The sequence below is a fragment of the Dermochelys coriacea genome, chromosome 6, assembly GCF_009764565.3.
Source record: "Dermochelys coriacea isolate rDerCor1 chromosome 6, rDerCor1.pri.v4, whole genome shotgun sequence".
NCBI lineage: Eukaryota > Metazoa > Chordata > Testudines > Dermochelyidae > Dermochelys > Dermochelys coriacea.
The window spans coordinates 88,078,802-88,093,967 of record NC_050073.1 but is presented as its reverse complement, the minus strand read 5'-3'; the positions used below and the strand labels follow the sequence as shown (position 1 = coordinate 88,093,967).

General features: G+C 44.4%; 1 protein-coding gene and 1 long non-coding RNA gene across 2 annotated transcripts in view; one reads left to right on the top strand and one right to left on the bottom strand.

The window, feature by feature from the left end:
• Positions 1-746: 746 nt before the first annotated feature.
• Positions 747-4,388, bottom strand: LOC122460534. The gene is made up of 4 exons (XR_006281901.1): positions 4,287-4,388; positions 1,936-2,029; positions 1,230-1,842; positions 747-1,133 (listed from the first exon to the last, which is right to left on the bottom strand). It is a non-coding gene; the product is annotated as an uncharacterized LOC122460534 (long non-coding RNA).
• Positions 4,316-15,166, top strand: part of SPTLC2 (serine palmitoyltransferase long chain base subunit 2) — a 127,167-nt gene continuing 116,316 nt past the window's right edge. Inside the window, exon 1 of the mRNA XM_038406514.2 lies at positions 4,316-4,603. Within this exon, the coding sequence (XP_038262442.2) occupies positions 4,355-4,603 (249 nt within the window). The 5' untranslated portion in view covers positions 4,316-4,354. The remainder of the gene's footprint in view (positions 4,604-15,166) is intronic.

Sequence of the window (15,166 nt, the reverse complement as noted above, 5' to 3'; positions counted from 1 at the left end):
AACAAGTTATGGAAGTGTTGCCAAAATGTAAGGAAGAGGCAGATCCTCAGGTATCTGTCAGAGGTAGATCATGCAATTTGCCCTGGGGGATTCAGAATGTCTTTGACGTTTCATTCTGTTTCCACACATAGCACAATGCCATCTCTACCATCTCTCTCCTTTTTCTCATCAAAAAGGTTTATTTTCCTCATCCTCCTTGGTCAATCTTTAAAATCTGAGGACATATCTTTCTCACAGCTGTGTGTATTTTGGACACTGAAACAAAAGTTCTGTCTGCTACAAGTTCTCCTCTGTCCCTTTGGATGCACAATTGGTTCTGTCTTGCTTTATGCTTTGTCTCTCAATTTTATATCTCTACTTTGTGGTCCCTGAGTCTGTATTTGAGAAAAGTCTGCCTTAATTTTGCACAAATCACTGTGCTGAGATATCTGTTGGAATGACAGTTCTGCACAGAGAGCTGTAGCAGTCTAGCTTGTTACTTATGGTCTGTTCTTTCTGATGACTCATATTGGTTTTCTAGGTGTGGGTCTAATGTCTTGACCATCATTCAGTTTGAGGTGAAATTGTTTGCTCCATCGATCAGGAGGTTAGCACTGTTGAGGCCTGGAAGGGGTGCTAGATAGCCCTGGATTTTGTTTTGGATTAATTTTGCTCCTCTAAAGTTTTGCAGTGAATGAGGTGGGCATGTGCTACTTAGGCTGAAATGTCCCTGGAAGTCTATTATTCTTTTATGTATGTTGATGAAGAGGGTAAAGTGCCTTAGTTCTGCTCTACAGCTGTTGTTTCCTGTTTCCATTTCTTGTATCCTATTGTAGCTATTTGCAAACTAAGATGTAGGGATTTGTCATCACTGATACAGCAGGCTGTGGAAGTAACACCTGACTTTACTCCCATAGAGTGGAATGGGTAGGTTTATGCTGTCAAACAGGTTTAGTAGTAGTTTCATGACAGGTTTGTACCTATTTAGTGGTTTTCTCATTATAGCGTGGACAGCCCACAGAGCTGTATCTTGTAATGCTTCTCTAGCCAGAGTACAGGTACACACAGAGACTCTGTCTCCCACACACTGTCTCACTCAAGAGTCTGTCACCACTTCAGTGAAATGAAACACCTATGGCTGGCCCATGTCAGCTCTGTTTTTTCCACCAAATGCATCCGGTGAAGTGAGCTGTAGCTCACGAAAGCTTATGCTCTAATAAATTTGTTAGTCTCTAAGGTGCCACAAGTACTCCTTTTCTTTTTACACACACACTCCTCACTTTCTTCTTCATTCAACTTCCCATTCATTTCCTTTTTTGCTTCTCTGCTGTTGATTGGACTCTCCCGCTCTGGAGAGTGGCTGAGAAAGGGGCTGTATTCTCTCCCCTCCCTGCATTCTAAGCAACTTTTCAGGTCTTTATCCAAACAAAGCCTCCAGGTGGGGGCCAATTGCTGAACAAATTTGTGGCTGTGATCTTCTTCCTTGCTGTATCACCGATCTTCGTTTGGCTTTCTGCTCAGGTAAACGGAGGGAGGTGTGCCACAACAATCCACCCCACCTTAGCCTAAGGCACATTCTCACTGCATATAGAAACTAGGTGCAATCAGAGCTTTCCCCAGGCTGCTTCATACAGGCTTTAGCGGTAGACAGTCAGGGTTTGGGAGGGAGCTCAACAGTAAGCTGGGCGCCACACAGCAAGGATTTTTAGCTGCTCATGAGCCTGCAGTTATACCAACCATAACACCCCTTCCCAAATCAAACAGAATATAGGGCAATGGGGATGCTTTATAGTTAGGGGGTATGGAGAAGTCACACTTGCAATCCCTGCAAGCTTTATTTAAGTGAGCTGTAGCTCACAAAAGCTTATGCTCAAATAATTGTGTTAGTCTCTAAGGTGCCACAAGTACTCCTTTTCTTTTTGCGAATACAGACTAACACGGCTGCTACTATGAAACATATAGTTTGTAACTATAAACATCAGGGAGGGGGTGGGTAATTGAAGAATTCCATGGTGGCACCCTAATGTAATGGTTCACAGAAGGCTCCACCCTGTAAAGAGAAGAGTGACAATCACAGAGACAAAGACCATGTTTAAGCTAACTACATTTATTTCATGCCATTTTGCAGATCATACATTGGTAAATGCCTACCCACACTGTTCACACTGCAGCCACTTTGAAGCAGCTGGGACAACATTACTAGACTAATGTAAACTGGTTCAAGGACCCTAATGCTGTTTTTTACAGCAAAAGGTGTCTGACCCAGAAATATCTAGTCTAAAGGCCCCAGTTCCCTATCTGCTTAGGATACACACTGGAGAAATGGCATGGGCTTGCAACATCACAAATAGGCTAAAACTAGATCTGTAGCTTTCCCAGTCCACCCTGGAGGGCTGAAAATGTTGGCTCTTTCACAGAAGGAGTTGTCCCCCCCCCTCCCATTGTTTGTCAGGAGTTTGAATTAAACTTTTGTTCTGTATTTGTACAACACCTATAACAAAGGGGCCTGGTCCATGAGTGGGCTCCTGGCACTATGGTATTGCAAATAAATACATGAATTAAATTAATTATTATTCATGTCACAGTATGGTGCCTCTTAAGGAGAGATGTGCCTCAGTCCAACTATGACAAGCGTCAGTTACCTCCCCCAGTGGAGAAAATGAAGGTTAGGTGATTAGTGGATCAGGTGACCTAATCAGCCTTCTTATATGGGAATGGCCTGCAGAGTAAAGGAACTGTGACCTAGCTGTTGGGAAGGAAGGCTGGGGACTCTCTACTTAAGTGAGAGATACTGACCTGGGGTTGGGACCTGGAGCGCCAAATTCCGGATTAAAAAGAGAAAGAGATTGAACAGTGACCCAGCTCTGTGAAGGCTGAAGGGCCAATGTGTGAAAGGACTAAATAAAGTGGGCCCCAGAAGGGCAGTGTTTTAATTATCTTTTGGATTATGATGTGGAGTGATGAGTCCAAGAAGGGAAACTAAGGCAGAGTAACCATTGGCTACAGCACTAACAACTTAAAGAAAATACCAAGGACATAGATTCTGGTCTCAATTCCTTTGTGTAAACTTGGAATAACTTGATTGCCTTCCATGGAGTTACTCTAGATTTACATCACTGTGACTGAGAGCAGAATCTGGCCAAAACATTTTTAAATAGCATGTCCCTTCCCCTTTCAACTAAGGACATGAAAGTTACAGCTCAGATTTTAGCCTGTTAAGACATCCTTTTCCCACACATTCTCCAGTGTGTCCTCCAGCAAAAATTCAAAAGTCAAACGCTAATGTAAAATCAAACAAATAAAAAAAACCCCAAAAGACACTTCCCAAACTTTGGACACCCCTTTTCATATTTTCATTATGCATCAAGCAGTAAAGGGTGAGCACAAATGCTGACTTTTTGCAGATCACCTTTTCTATGGAGTAATTCCTATGTGAGGCTTGGTAACCCAACTTCTAACTGGATGATTAGATTTATTCCCAGAATAGATACCATATTTCTGTACTCTTTAATTTGCCATATATATTTCCTACCCTCAACTACAAGATCTTGTTTATGCTAAAGCTTGTAACCAAGTTTGAAACTGTTTTCAAACACATCTACAGCCAGGTTTCAACAAGTTATCATCCATGCCTGATATGGGCATCGATTCAGCAAAGTATTTAAGCACACGCATAACGTTATGTACAATTTTAACTCCCAATGCCTTAATTTCTGCTGGGTTGCTGCTTGCAGGGGTTCTCACCCACTGGATCATTCCTCCAGCTGGGTGGGGGCTGAGTTATACCTCCTGCGGAATAAGCTCCAGCCCCCCTAAATAATTCAAAGATTTCAAGGTCACAAAGGACCATTAGGCTCATGATCCCCGGCACAACACAAGCCAGATAATTTTACCCAGTAATTTCTCCATCAAGCTCACATAGGAGCCAGCGGTGGAGTCACCCAGGGGCCGGCCATGAGGGGGCCCAGACAGGGACAGACCAGAAGCCCTGGCACAGCCCTACGCAGGGCTCTAGGCGGCTCTCCTTCATCGAACCCACCCCTCCCGTCACTGGCTAGAGCCCATCCCCAGACCGGCTCTTCTATCCTGTCATTGGCCAGGGCCTACCTTTAGATCCCGCCCACCCCCGATTCTCTGTCCTGCGATTGGATAGCTCATGCTCTTCCCTTCGCCCTCTGTGGTTCTATGCCGGGAAATTGGTCAGCTCCTCCCCTGGGCCTCGCCTGGCCTGGATTTTTTTGCCCTGTGATAGGATATGGCCTTTCGATGGCCCCGCCCCTCTTCCTGATTCCCCCCCCCCTTAGTACGCGGTCTTGTGGTTAGGCCGCGCTCCCTTTGGCCACGCCCCCTCGGCCCCTGTCTCACCGAAGCGCAGATGTATTTGAGCGCGGGCCCCGCCCCCCGGGTGACGCGAACACGTGTGATTGGCAGTCAGGTCGGGCGGGGCTTCCGCGGCCAGGCGGGGGTGGTGGGGGACCCCAAGCGGCCGGACCAAGCCGGCAGGATGGAGCGACCGGAGCAGGGCCTTGGGGAACCGGGCTCCCGCGCCAACGGCTGCAGCCTGACGGGACATGGGGCGCTGCGGAACGGATACGTGCGGGGCCTGCTCGAGGCCCAGACCCAGGTGTGGGGCCGGGGGAGCCGGGCGCGGAGCGGAGGGGCTGCCGGGCCGGGGCTCCACGCCGGGAGGCGGGCGCGGGGGTCTTAGCGCGGCCGCCCGAGGGGAGGCGTGGAGCTGGGACCGGTCCCTGCCTGGGGTGGCCCGGGGCCAGCGTGCGGCGCGGAGCCTGGCCCGGCTTGGGGCTCCCTGCGCCGTGATCGGGCAAAAGGGACGCGCCCCTCCCGGCTTCGCTGCCGCTCGGACCCGCCGGGCGGTGGCTGGCCGCCTGGCACAGGGGGGACCCCGCGGGGCGGCAGGGCAGCCCTGCTCCTTGGCCTGAGCGGGACTCGGCCTCGCGGAGATTCCGGGGCTAGGTGTGGAGGCCCAGATGGGACGTGGCCTGAGGCGCCGGGTGCCCCACGGGCCCTGGTACGAGCTGAGGGGCTGCCAGTCTCCTAGGCTCCCGGGGCGGGGAGGGCCGCACGGGTCCTCACTGCGGCTCTGGGGAGCCACCTGGTTCTCCTGTCACGCTCACGTTGGCCATGTGCGTGAGGCTGCCCAGCCCTGACAGCGGGAGGGAGGTGAGCTGCAGGGTATCTGCTTTCCTAGGGCTGGCTGGGGAGGAGAGAGCTGGCAGAGCCTCAGGACGACCCACCTGGTCAGACCAATGGTCCATCTAGCCCTGTGTCCTGGCTTCACAGGGCGGCCAGTGGCAGGTGCTTCAAAGGAAATCGACCACATAGGGCAATTACCAGGTGATCCATCCCCTGCCCTCCAGTCCCAGCTTCAGGCAGTCAGAGGTTTAAGGACAGCCAGAGTCCTTCATGGGGTTGTGTCCCTGACCATCTTGGCTAAAAGCCATCGTGGAGCCTATTCTCTAGGAATTTACCTCATTTTTTTTTTTTTTTTTTTTGAACCCACTTGTACTTTTGGCCTTCACACCATCCCCTGGCAATGAATTCTGGAAGTTGACTGTGCTTTGTGTGAAGAAGTACTTCCTTTTCTTTGTTTTAAAACTGTTGCTTATTAATTGAATTGGGTGATCTCTAGCTTATGTAAAAAGAAAAGGAGTACTTGTGGCACCTTAGAGACTAACATCTCTCAGGTGCCACAAGTACTCCTTTTCTTTTTGCAAATACAGACTAACACGGCTGCTACTCTGAAACCTATCTAGCTTATGTGTTACACTTCTTTACTCGCTTTCTCCACACCATTCTTGATTTTATAGACCTCTGTCATACCCTCCCTTAGTTGTCTTTTGTAAACTGAACAGTCCCTAATCATTTTTGTTTCCCTTCTCTGTACTTTTCCCAATTCAAATATATATTTTTTCAGATGGTGGGACCAGAATTGCACTCAGTATTCAAGGTGTGGATGTCTTATGGATTTATATAGTGGTATTATATTTTGTCTTAGTTTCTATCACTTTCCTAATGATTCCTAACACTTTAACTGTTTTTGACCTCTGATGCACATTGAGCAGATGTTTTCACAGAACTATCCATGATGATTCCAAGATCTTTCTTGAGTGGTTACAGCTAATTTATACAGTACCACATAATTTTGTATGTTTAGTTGGGGATTATGCTTTCCAATAGATATTACTTTGCATTTATCAACACTGAATTTCATCTGCCATTTTCTTGCCCAGTCACCCAGTTGTGAGATCCCTTTGTATCTCTTCACAGTCTGCTTTGGAGTAATGTTGTATCATCTGCAAACTTTGCCATCTTACTTTTTACTCCTAGCTCATTTATGAATCTGTTGAACATCACTGGTCCAGTACAAATCCTTGAGGGACCTTGCTATCTACATATCTCCAATATGAAAACTGACCATTTATTTCTGAGCTTTGTTTCCTATCTTTTAATTAGTTACCAATCCATAAGAGGGAAGATACTCTCATCCCATGACTGACTTAGGAGCCTTTGATAGGGGATCTTGTCAAAGGCTTTCTGAAAATCCAGGTATGCTGTATCCACTGGATCACCCCTGTCCATGTTTGTTGACCCCCTCAAAGAATTCTGATTGGTGTGGTGTGATTTTGCTTTTTAAAAGCCCTGTTGACTCTTTCCCCAACATATCATGTTCATCTATGTGTCTGATAATTTTGTGCTTTACTCAGTTTCAACCAACTTGCCTGGTACTGAAGTTAGGTTTACTGGCCTGCAATTGCCAGGATTGCCTCTGGAGCCTTTTTAAAAATCAGCATTACATTATCTACTTTCCAGTCATCTGGTACAGAGGCTGATTTAGGCGATAGGTTACATACCGATTAGTTGTTCTGTTTCATATTTGAATTCCTTCAGGGCTCTTGGGTGAATGCCATCTGGTCTTGGTGACTTATTAATGTTAATTTATCAATTTTCCCCCAAACCTCCTCTATTTAGATCTCAGTGTGGGACAGTTCCTCAGATTTGTCATCTAAAAATAAAGGCTCACAAGTGGGAATCTTCCTCTGCAGTGAAGAGAGATGCAAAGAATTAATTTAGCTTCTCCCCAATGGCCTTGTCTTCCTTGAGTGTGCCTTTAGCACTCTGATTGTCCAGTGACCCCCACTAATTGTTTGGCATGCTTCCTGCTTTGGTGTACATTTAAAAAAAAAAAAAAAACATTTTTTTTGCTAGTTGAACTTCAAATTATTTTTTGGCCTGCCTAATTATACTTACACACTTGACTTGTCACAATTTACGTTCGTTTCTGTTTTCTTCAGTAGGATTTGACGTCCAGTTTTTAAAAGATGTGGTTTTTGTCTCTAACCATCTCTTCTACTCTGTTTAGCCATGGTGGCATTATTTTGGTCCTCTTGCTGGTTCTTTTAATTTGAAGTATATGTATAGTTTGAGCCTCTATTACGGTGGTTTTTAAAAAGTTTCCGTTCAGCTTGCAAGCATTTCGCTCTTGTGACTGTCCTTTTAATGTCTGTTTAATTAGCAGCCTCATTTTTGTAAAGTTCCCCTTTTGTTTTTGTTTTTTAAATCCCCATTTGCTTCTGGCATCTTTGATGGCATTAGCATTTAAAAGTGTATCCTTCCATCTGTCTCTGGCTAGATGATTGTGGCTGTTTCTCTCAGGTCTTCTAGACCTTACTACTCTGCTTTTGTGACCTTCAGACTGGGTTAATGCAGTACACTTTGTAAGGAGTTACAGTTGAAAATCACTCAAAATTTTCCAGTGGTGCAGCATACAGGCAGGTTGGCAAGCTGACAGCTGAAAGGAACATATTACACCATTTTTATGGTCATCTGTACTTGCTTCAGGGGGCTATTCAAGGCACTGACTTCGATCTCTAAGGTCTGATGACTTGGGTCTTGGGTATTAGTATGATGTTTCTATTGCTGTATGCTGCAGAGACAGTTGAGCTCTGGAGCGAAGTCTGCAGATCAAAGTATTGGCTTTGGATGGATATTCTCAATGAAGGGCCCTAGATTCTGGAATGTACTTCTGCATTGATCTGTCAGAGCTGGAATTTGTTGATCTTTCAGGTGTACAGTAAAACCCACCTGTTCTTCCTGTGTTTAGGTGGCTGGATGTGGAATTGGATGCATCTTATTAATTAAAACAGAAAAATCAGAACTAGTAAATATCACATGTAACTGTTCAGCTGTTGGGCCAACTCCTGCTCATTATTTACCTAGTCTGGCTTTAGATCCATGAGATGGAAAAGAAAAGCTCTGTATCCCTTAATATAGTCCCTGTGCTGTCTGCTTGCTTAATTACATGGACCTAAGATGGGACCTAAAAGTGCTACATAGCCAGTACCACCCACTTAGCTTGGGTTATTCAGTAAAATCAGTGTTTCTGTGGGGTGCCCTCTATGCAGGGCCTTTTGGCAGTCTTAAAACAAACTACATACTCAGTATTTGGAATGAGATTTTCAATTTTTGATAACTTTTAACTTTAGTGAAAACTTCAAACTAGTTTATAACTGTGCTTGGAGTTTTGATGCTTAATGTGACATAAGTAGACAGAGAATTGGACTAATATATAAGAATAAAAGGAGAGCTGTTTTTTTTTTTTTTTCCAGCCAGTTTGAGATTGCTGTTGTCTACGTTGAAGAAATAAGAGGATAGACCAGGGTGCTTTGTGTAACAGATCTGACACTTTTTGCCATCTGGTGATAGGGTTGCCAACTTTATACTCGCACAAAACTGAACACCTTTACCCCTCCCCTTTTCTGAGGCCCAGGCTCCGCCCCCGCTCACTTGCTCATTTTCACCGGGGCTGGCTCAGGGGGTGGGGCAGAGGGTTGATGTGTGTGGGGGGGGTGAGGGCTCTGGCTGGGGGTGCAGGCTCTGGGGTGTAGGAAGGTGCTATGGGCTGGGGCAGTGGTTGGGGCATGGCATGTGTGTGTGAGCTCTGGGGTAGGGCCAAGGATGACGGGTTTGGCTCTGCGTGGCTCCTAGAAGCAACAGCATGTCCTCCCTCTGGCTCCTACGTGGAGGTAGAGCCAGGAGACTCTGCATGCTACCCCATCTGCAGGCACCAACCTTGCAGCTTCCGTTGGCCATGGTTCCCGGCCAATGGGAACTGGTGCTTGAGGCGGGGGCAGCGCACAGAGACCCCTGGCTGCCCCTACGCTTAGGAGCTGGAGGGGGGACATGCCACTCTTTCCGGGAGCCACGAAGAGTCAAGGCAGGGAGCCTGCCTTAGTCCTGCTCTGCTGCCAACTGGACTTTTAACGGCTTGAGCTGCTAGGGTCCCTTTTATTTCCGTGCGTTCTAGAAGAAAATCGGACAGCTGGCAACCCTGTCTGGTAAGGAAGGAAGGTAATGGTACTTCACAGTAATGTATTTAGTGAAGGAAATTGGTGGATGTTACATTGACAGGTAGCAACCAGGATGAGAACTGTGATTACTTTAGGACAGGAAAGTATTCATCATCTTTTATCCTAAAACTCTTGTTCAGCTATACACACGGCAACTACTTCATTGCCCAAAATACAGCTGTATCTGGGAGGGTGGGGAGGATGACACAGTAGTTTAACAATGAACAATATGGAACAATTTAAAGCAGAAAATAAAGAGTACCGTAGCTAACTGAAGCTGCTGATTTAAGTGTATTATTGGTGGAGTAGGCTTGTGATTACTGTGCCTTCTCTCGCTCGTATTAAAAAGTAGATGATAGGACAAACTAGATAAAATGGCTAAAAATAGTTTTCTCTTTGGTGTGTGCCAGCTGTAGAAACTGAAGCAGGTTTGTGTACAGAGGTTTGCTTGAGGATAAAATGTAACCAAAACTTTCAGTACTGGCTACAAATGTGTATGTTTGGGTGAATTAAAAGGAAAATGAAGTTAATGTTTGTGAGGGGAGGGAGGGAATGTGGAGCTAACATGACAATTCATCATGATGATGGCGGGCATTTTGCCTAAATGTAGCTTTCTTGTCCCCTATTTCCCCTACCTGTTTTTTTTTTTGTCCTTTAGATTATAAATTGTGTTTTATAAATACAGCACCTAGTATAGTTGCACCCCCATCTCTGATGTCTTGTGGCCTGTAGATGGTACCTCAATACAAATAGTAGATATTATGTGAAGTTAAAATGACTGACTACTAATGTTTATGATGCTTATTAATTCCATTCAGTCACTTCACTTTTTAACATTTTTTTCAAAGGCTTTTTGGTGATGGGACAGGTTATATTTTTGGCTAGTGCATTTGGAAGGGAATTCATGGCCTGAAGTTTAGTGTGATTGGGCAGGGAGAGACATTTCACTTTTAGTTCAGTTAAATAGATTACGGCAGAAGCTGCTGGCCAAGGCATACCCAGAAACTGACTGTGCCAGAGGAAGTAAAAATTTCAGATTTTCATTTCCAAAATGTTTTAATCTGTAAAGAATCTCTGTGCAATATCAGAATTGCATCGCTTTCATTGTGTAAGGGTGACTCTAGACATCTGTTAATAGCAAGACACAAAGAAGCACAGCAGCTGAACAATAAGGCCCTGTGATTCCTTTTGGTGTTTGCCAAAGGTATGCAGCCCTGTTGACTTAACATGCCATCACTGGGTACTATGTTGACACAGGAAAAATGTTCAGTTACTTGGTATAATCAGTTTATGCATTATGACCACTGAAATTATTACAGGTTGAAATGAAATAATTAGGAGGCTGGGTAATTATAGTTGGAATACTTGAGTTATTCAGCGGTGCTCTGTTTTTTTTTTTTTTTTTTTTAAAAATCAGTTTAGTGCTGCCTTGCAAAATTTGCCAACCTAAACACAAAATCTGCGTGCTTACTGTTTACCATTACTGGAAAAAGCCCCATAGATCTTAATCACCTTCCACCCCACCCAAAAAAAAAGCAAAACTCCTGTCCTGTGTGGTTGGCTGGGCTAGTAGTATTTTGCAAGGCTGTAAAATTTCTGAAACCACTGGGATTTAGCTGAATCTCAAACCATTACTTTTTTTCCTAGGCTTTTAATTGATTTGGTGATGAACTTGATATTTAAACCTCCTAGTATATTGTGCTTTTGCCACTAAAAAAATCTTTAAAAAAGAGAAGTGAAGCAGCAGTGAATTTTATTTTTATTTTCAAAAAAAAAGCTTTCCTTTTGTGGTAAGGAAATTGTAGCAATTTGTAAAATGATTCATCCATTCATCCCCTTCTGGTTATCCTGTTGTAATTCGCTGTGGCTTAAGATGGACACAACTCCTACTAAAAAGACTTAGGCTGATACAGCATTTGGCATCTTGTTTCATTAACAATTCACAATGCAAGTGTGTTATAGCTGTTCTTTGAGAATTCCATTTGCTTCAAAACAGAATTCAAAATCTTTGTCCTAAAATACAAGGCACTTAATGGACTGGGAACTAGCTAGGTCAGAGACCCCTTTACCTTCAATCCTTCAAAATGGCTATACTCCATAGGAATGGTGCAACTTGATAGGTCCAGGTTATGTCTATCAGAAACTTAAAATGGCATTCTAGGCAGTAGAACCCTGACAGTAAAACTCCTTTCCTGAAGATCAGACTGAGACCATGCATGATGGTGTGCCACTCTCCACAACTCCCTATTCAATAAAGCTTCCCTCAATGAGCGCATCATTGTTGTTAAGGAAAGGAAAGGTCCTATACAATCCCACTCCTTTGCCTTGAGAGAACAGAAGAGGGAAGAACCTTTTTGCTCTGGGATATTATGCTGCGTAACTCTGTGCAGTGTGCATAGCAAAATGAAAGGTGCAGCATGAAATTTAAGATAAACACTGCCCTTACATTGACCTTATTTAATAACTTATTGAATTCTCAAGACATTATCTTCCTGCAATCACATTATGTATTGTAAATCCTGGACTTGTTTTGTGAGTCCCCAGGCTGTTTGGCTGTGTTGGGCATGGCTACTTGTAGAAGGGAAAGGAGACTGATGTTGCAGGGCTTCTCTTCTTAGCATATGCACGACGTGCCTCAGGTGGCAGTGACCAGGATTCATCACCGAATTTGATCCTCTGGTTTGGATCATTAGTGTCACTGGTGGATACTGACCGGGAGTGCAATGTGACAGGAATCAAAAGCCAAACGTAGTATTGGCAGAGTATGTTAAGGGGACAAGGCAAAGTTTCTGGGCAGCTGTCGTAATACAATGAGCCCCACGGGTTTTGGAATTGGGAAACTTGCCTTCTGTTCCCATCTTCTCTCCTGATTTTGGGCAAGTATCTAACTTAAAACTTGAATGCTTGAAAGTTAGGTACAGAAACATCCTCATTTAGGCACCTCAATAAAGGGGCTGATTTTTATGAGGTGCTGAGAACCTACAGCTTGCATTGACTTCAGTTGCAGCTGTGGGTGCTCAGTAGCTCTGAAAATCAAGGAATTTTAAAGTGTCTGAATATGGATTAAGGTGTTTAGCTTTGGGCACTCTATTTGCAAGTGTTGGCCTTCACCTTTCTGAGCTTTGGATTCACTGTCTTTAAAGTGGGATTGGCAATGCTTATTCATCCACAAATAGCACTTTGAAATCTACTGATGAAAAGCCCTGTGGGAGTTCTAAGCACAGTGGATCCCGTTTATCTAATCTGATTAGTATTGGGGGATAATCAAAAAATTGGGTAGCCAGGAGAATGGGCGGGGCTTGGGCTGTCAGCCCCAGGGGCGGCACTTGGTTCAGTTAAGATCGATAATGGAGACTCAGATAAATGGGGTTCTACTGTACTGATGCACTTCAAAAGGAAGTGAATTAAAAGTGTAATGGGCTTCTTAACATGGAAAGAGCAAAAAGCAGATGAAGGTTGAAAAATGTAAACTACCCTGCTTCCCTTTTGCAAGAGAGTAATCGATAGCAGAATGACTAGAGAAATCAAGGAGTACAGGAGTGGGACCTAGCTAACCTCAGCGTGTTCACACTGGCAAAGCCCAGAGAAACCCACAGAGTCCTGAAGGGCAGGCAGAAGTTTTGCAATCACTGGCAACTTGATGAATGCTTGAAAAGCAGGCATGGTTCCGGTAGAGTCTTGTGAAGGGGCTTGTCTCAAGCCTGTATGCTGTTGTAGGCAGGGACTCCCTTCAGCACTCTTTACAGCATCATTGAATAATGATGCAGGTCCCTACTTGCAGGAGGTGGGGAGCCCAGGGAATTATATCTGTATGTGCGATTGATTAATTGTTAAGGTGAAGGTTTTCCTTAGGGTACAGAGAGGGGGTAATCCTTGCGGCCAAACAGATGAGCTCAAATTATCCTCCCAATTTCCTTCCAAGTGGGAGGGACTGACAGTTTAAAGAAATGCAGCATAGACTCTTTTTGGTGTTACTCCAGGGTGAGTTAAAGGTGGGAGGTGGAAGTGTTCATCTTAGAACAAACTACTTAAAAATTACTTCCTCCCCTCAAGGACTGAACTCCCCATTTTCCCCTTGTAACAGTGGATTCCATCACTGCTCGCAACCGCTGGGCAGGGAGCCGACCTCATACCGCCCTGGGGATTAATGAGGGCATAAGGAGTTGCTAGAGAAGTAACAGTCTTAAATAGGGTCTTGGAAGGTAGAAAAGCCTTTTTATTCACATCTAACACTATCTGAATAACAGTTACTCTCATCTTTTGCTTCCCTGCCAAGTTCTGTGTTCAAGTTTGTGTGTCCCTGGTAACAGTTAAATCTCCTCATATATCCCTAGTTGTGTGTGTGTAGATCTCAAGAGAGGCATGTTTTTGAAAATGAGTTGAAGGACCATATTGCAATTAAGGAATTCTGATGGGTGGAAGAAGAATGAATGGATTAAAAAAGGGAATATTTCTTATTGTAATAGAGCTAAGGGAGTGTGTGCGGAGGATCTGATCTCATTCATGCTTATTGCAGATTACTCTATTTAGTACCTGAGTATAGCCTCATAGTGTTACAGAAAATAAAGGCCTGCCTTTTTCAGAACTAAAGGAGTTTGTTCTGAAGTGTGCATGTGGCACAACAGGTGGGCAGATGGTCACCACCAAGAGAAAGTGGAGGAGTGTCTGTGAGTTGTGCATCACACTGCTAGTCTTTTTCCAGAAATCTGATGTGAGCATGGGTTGCTGTTGGAGGGATTGGTAAAAGTGGGTTTTGGAGGGCATGTTAGGAGAGAGGGAGGGTTGTTTTGCATAGGGGATCAAGGGGGATGTTCCCAGGTCCAGAGTCCGCATGGAAAATTGCCTTTCCAATGGCAAAATGGCCTAAACTGGAGCATATTTTGCCTTTGCAGTTTGTTCATTGTCCCTGTACTTTTCTCTAAATCAGGGGTCGGCAACCTTTCAGAAGTGGTGTGCCGAGTCTTCATTTATTCACTCTAATTTAAGGTTTCGCATATCAGTAATACATTTTAACATTTTTAGAAGGTCTCTTTCTATGAGTCTATAATATATAACTAAACTACTGTTGTATGTAAAGTAAATAAGGTTTTTAAAATGTTTAAGAAGCTTCATTTAAAATTAAATTAAAATGAGGAGCCACCCGGGCAGTATGAGTGCCACTGAAAATCGGCTCCTGTGCCGCAGGTTGCCTGCCCCTGCTCTAAATGGTAGAGAGAGAAGCTAGTGTTGCTCTGGGAATCTATTTACAGTCATCCTACTGTTGCCCAAAATGTGAGAAGAATTGGTTGGCAATTACAGGATATTTTAATAGGCCATGATGCCTTTACTCAACCTTCCATGGTAGTTTGTTGGAATTTGATAACAATCTCACTTCAGTGAAGAAACTCTTGTGAACAAATATTTTCAGTAATGCTGCAACTCGGAGTGGGTGCGTACAGCCTTTCACTTTAGGCCTGCCCGTGTTGCCATGTTTTTGATGATATATTAAGGAGTGATCTTGTAAGCTAATCAGAGCTGTGTCTGGTCAGAATCCGGATTTGGGGCCTCTAAGGAAAGTGCAAGATTCTGCAAGAAGTGGTGTTACTAATTCATAGGGCATGCTCTTCCCTTTGAGTAGTACTAAGGAATAGTTATAGGAGAGGGTAAAATTATAAAAAAGGTTCAGATAACTTCAGGTCGTTAAAGATACTATAGCATTTCTGTCGAGAGGGGATAGCACCCTCTTCTTTGCAGTCAGCAGTGACTCTCAGCCAACGTTGTAAAGCAGAAGGGTTTATTAGTTGTCTGGAACACAGCATAGAACAGTTCTTGTTAGCATA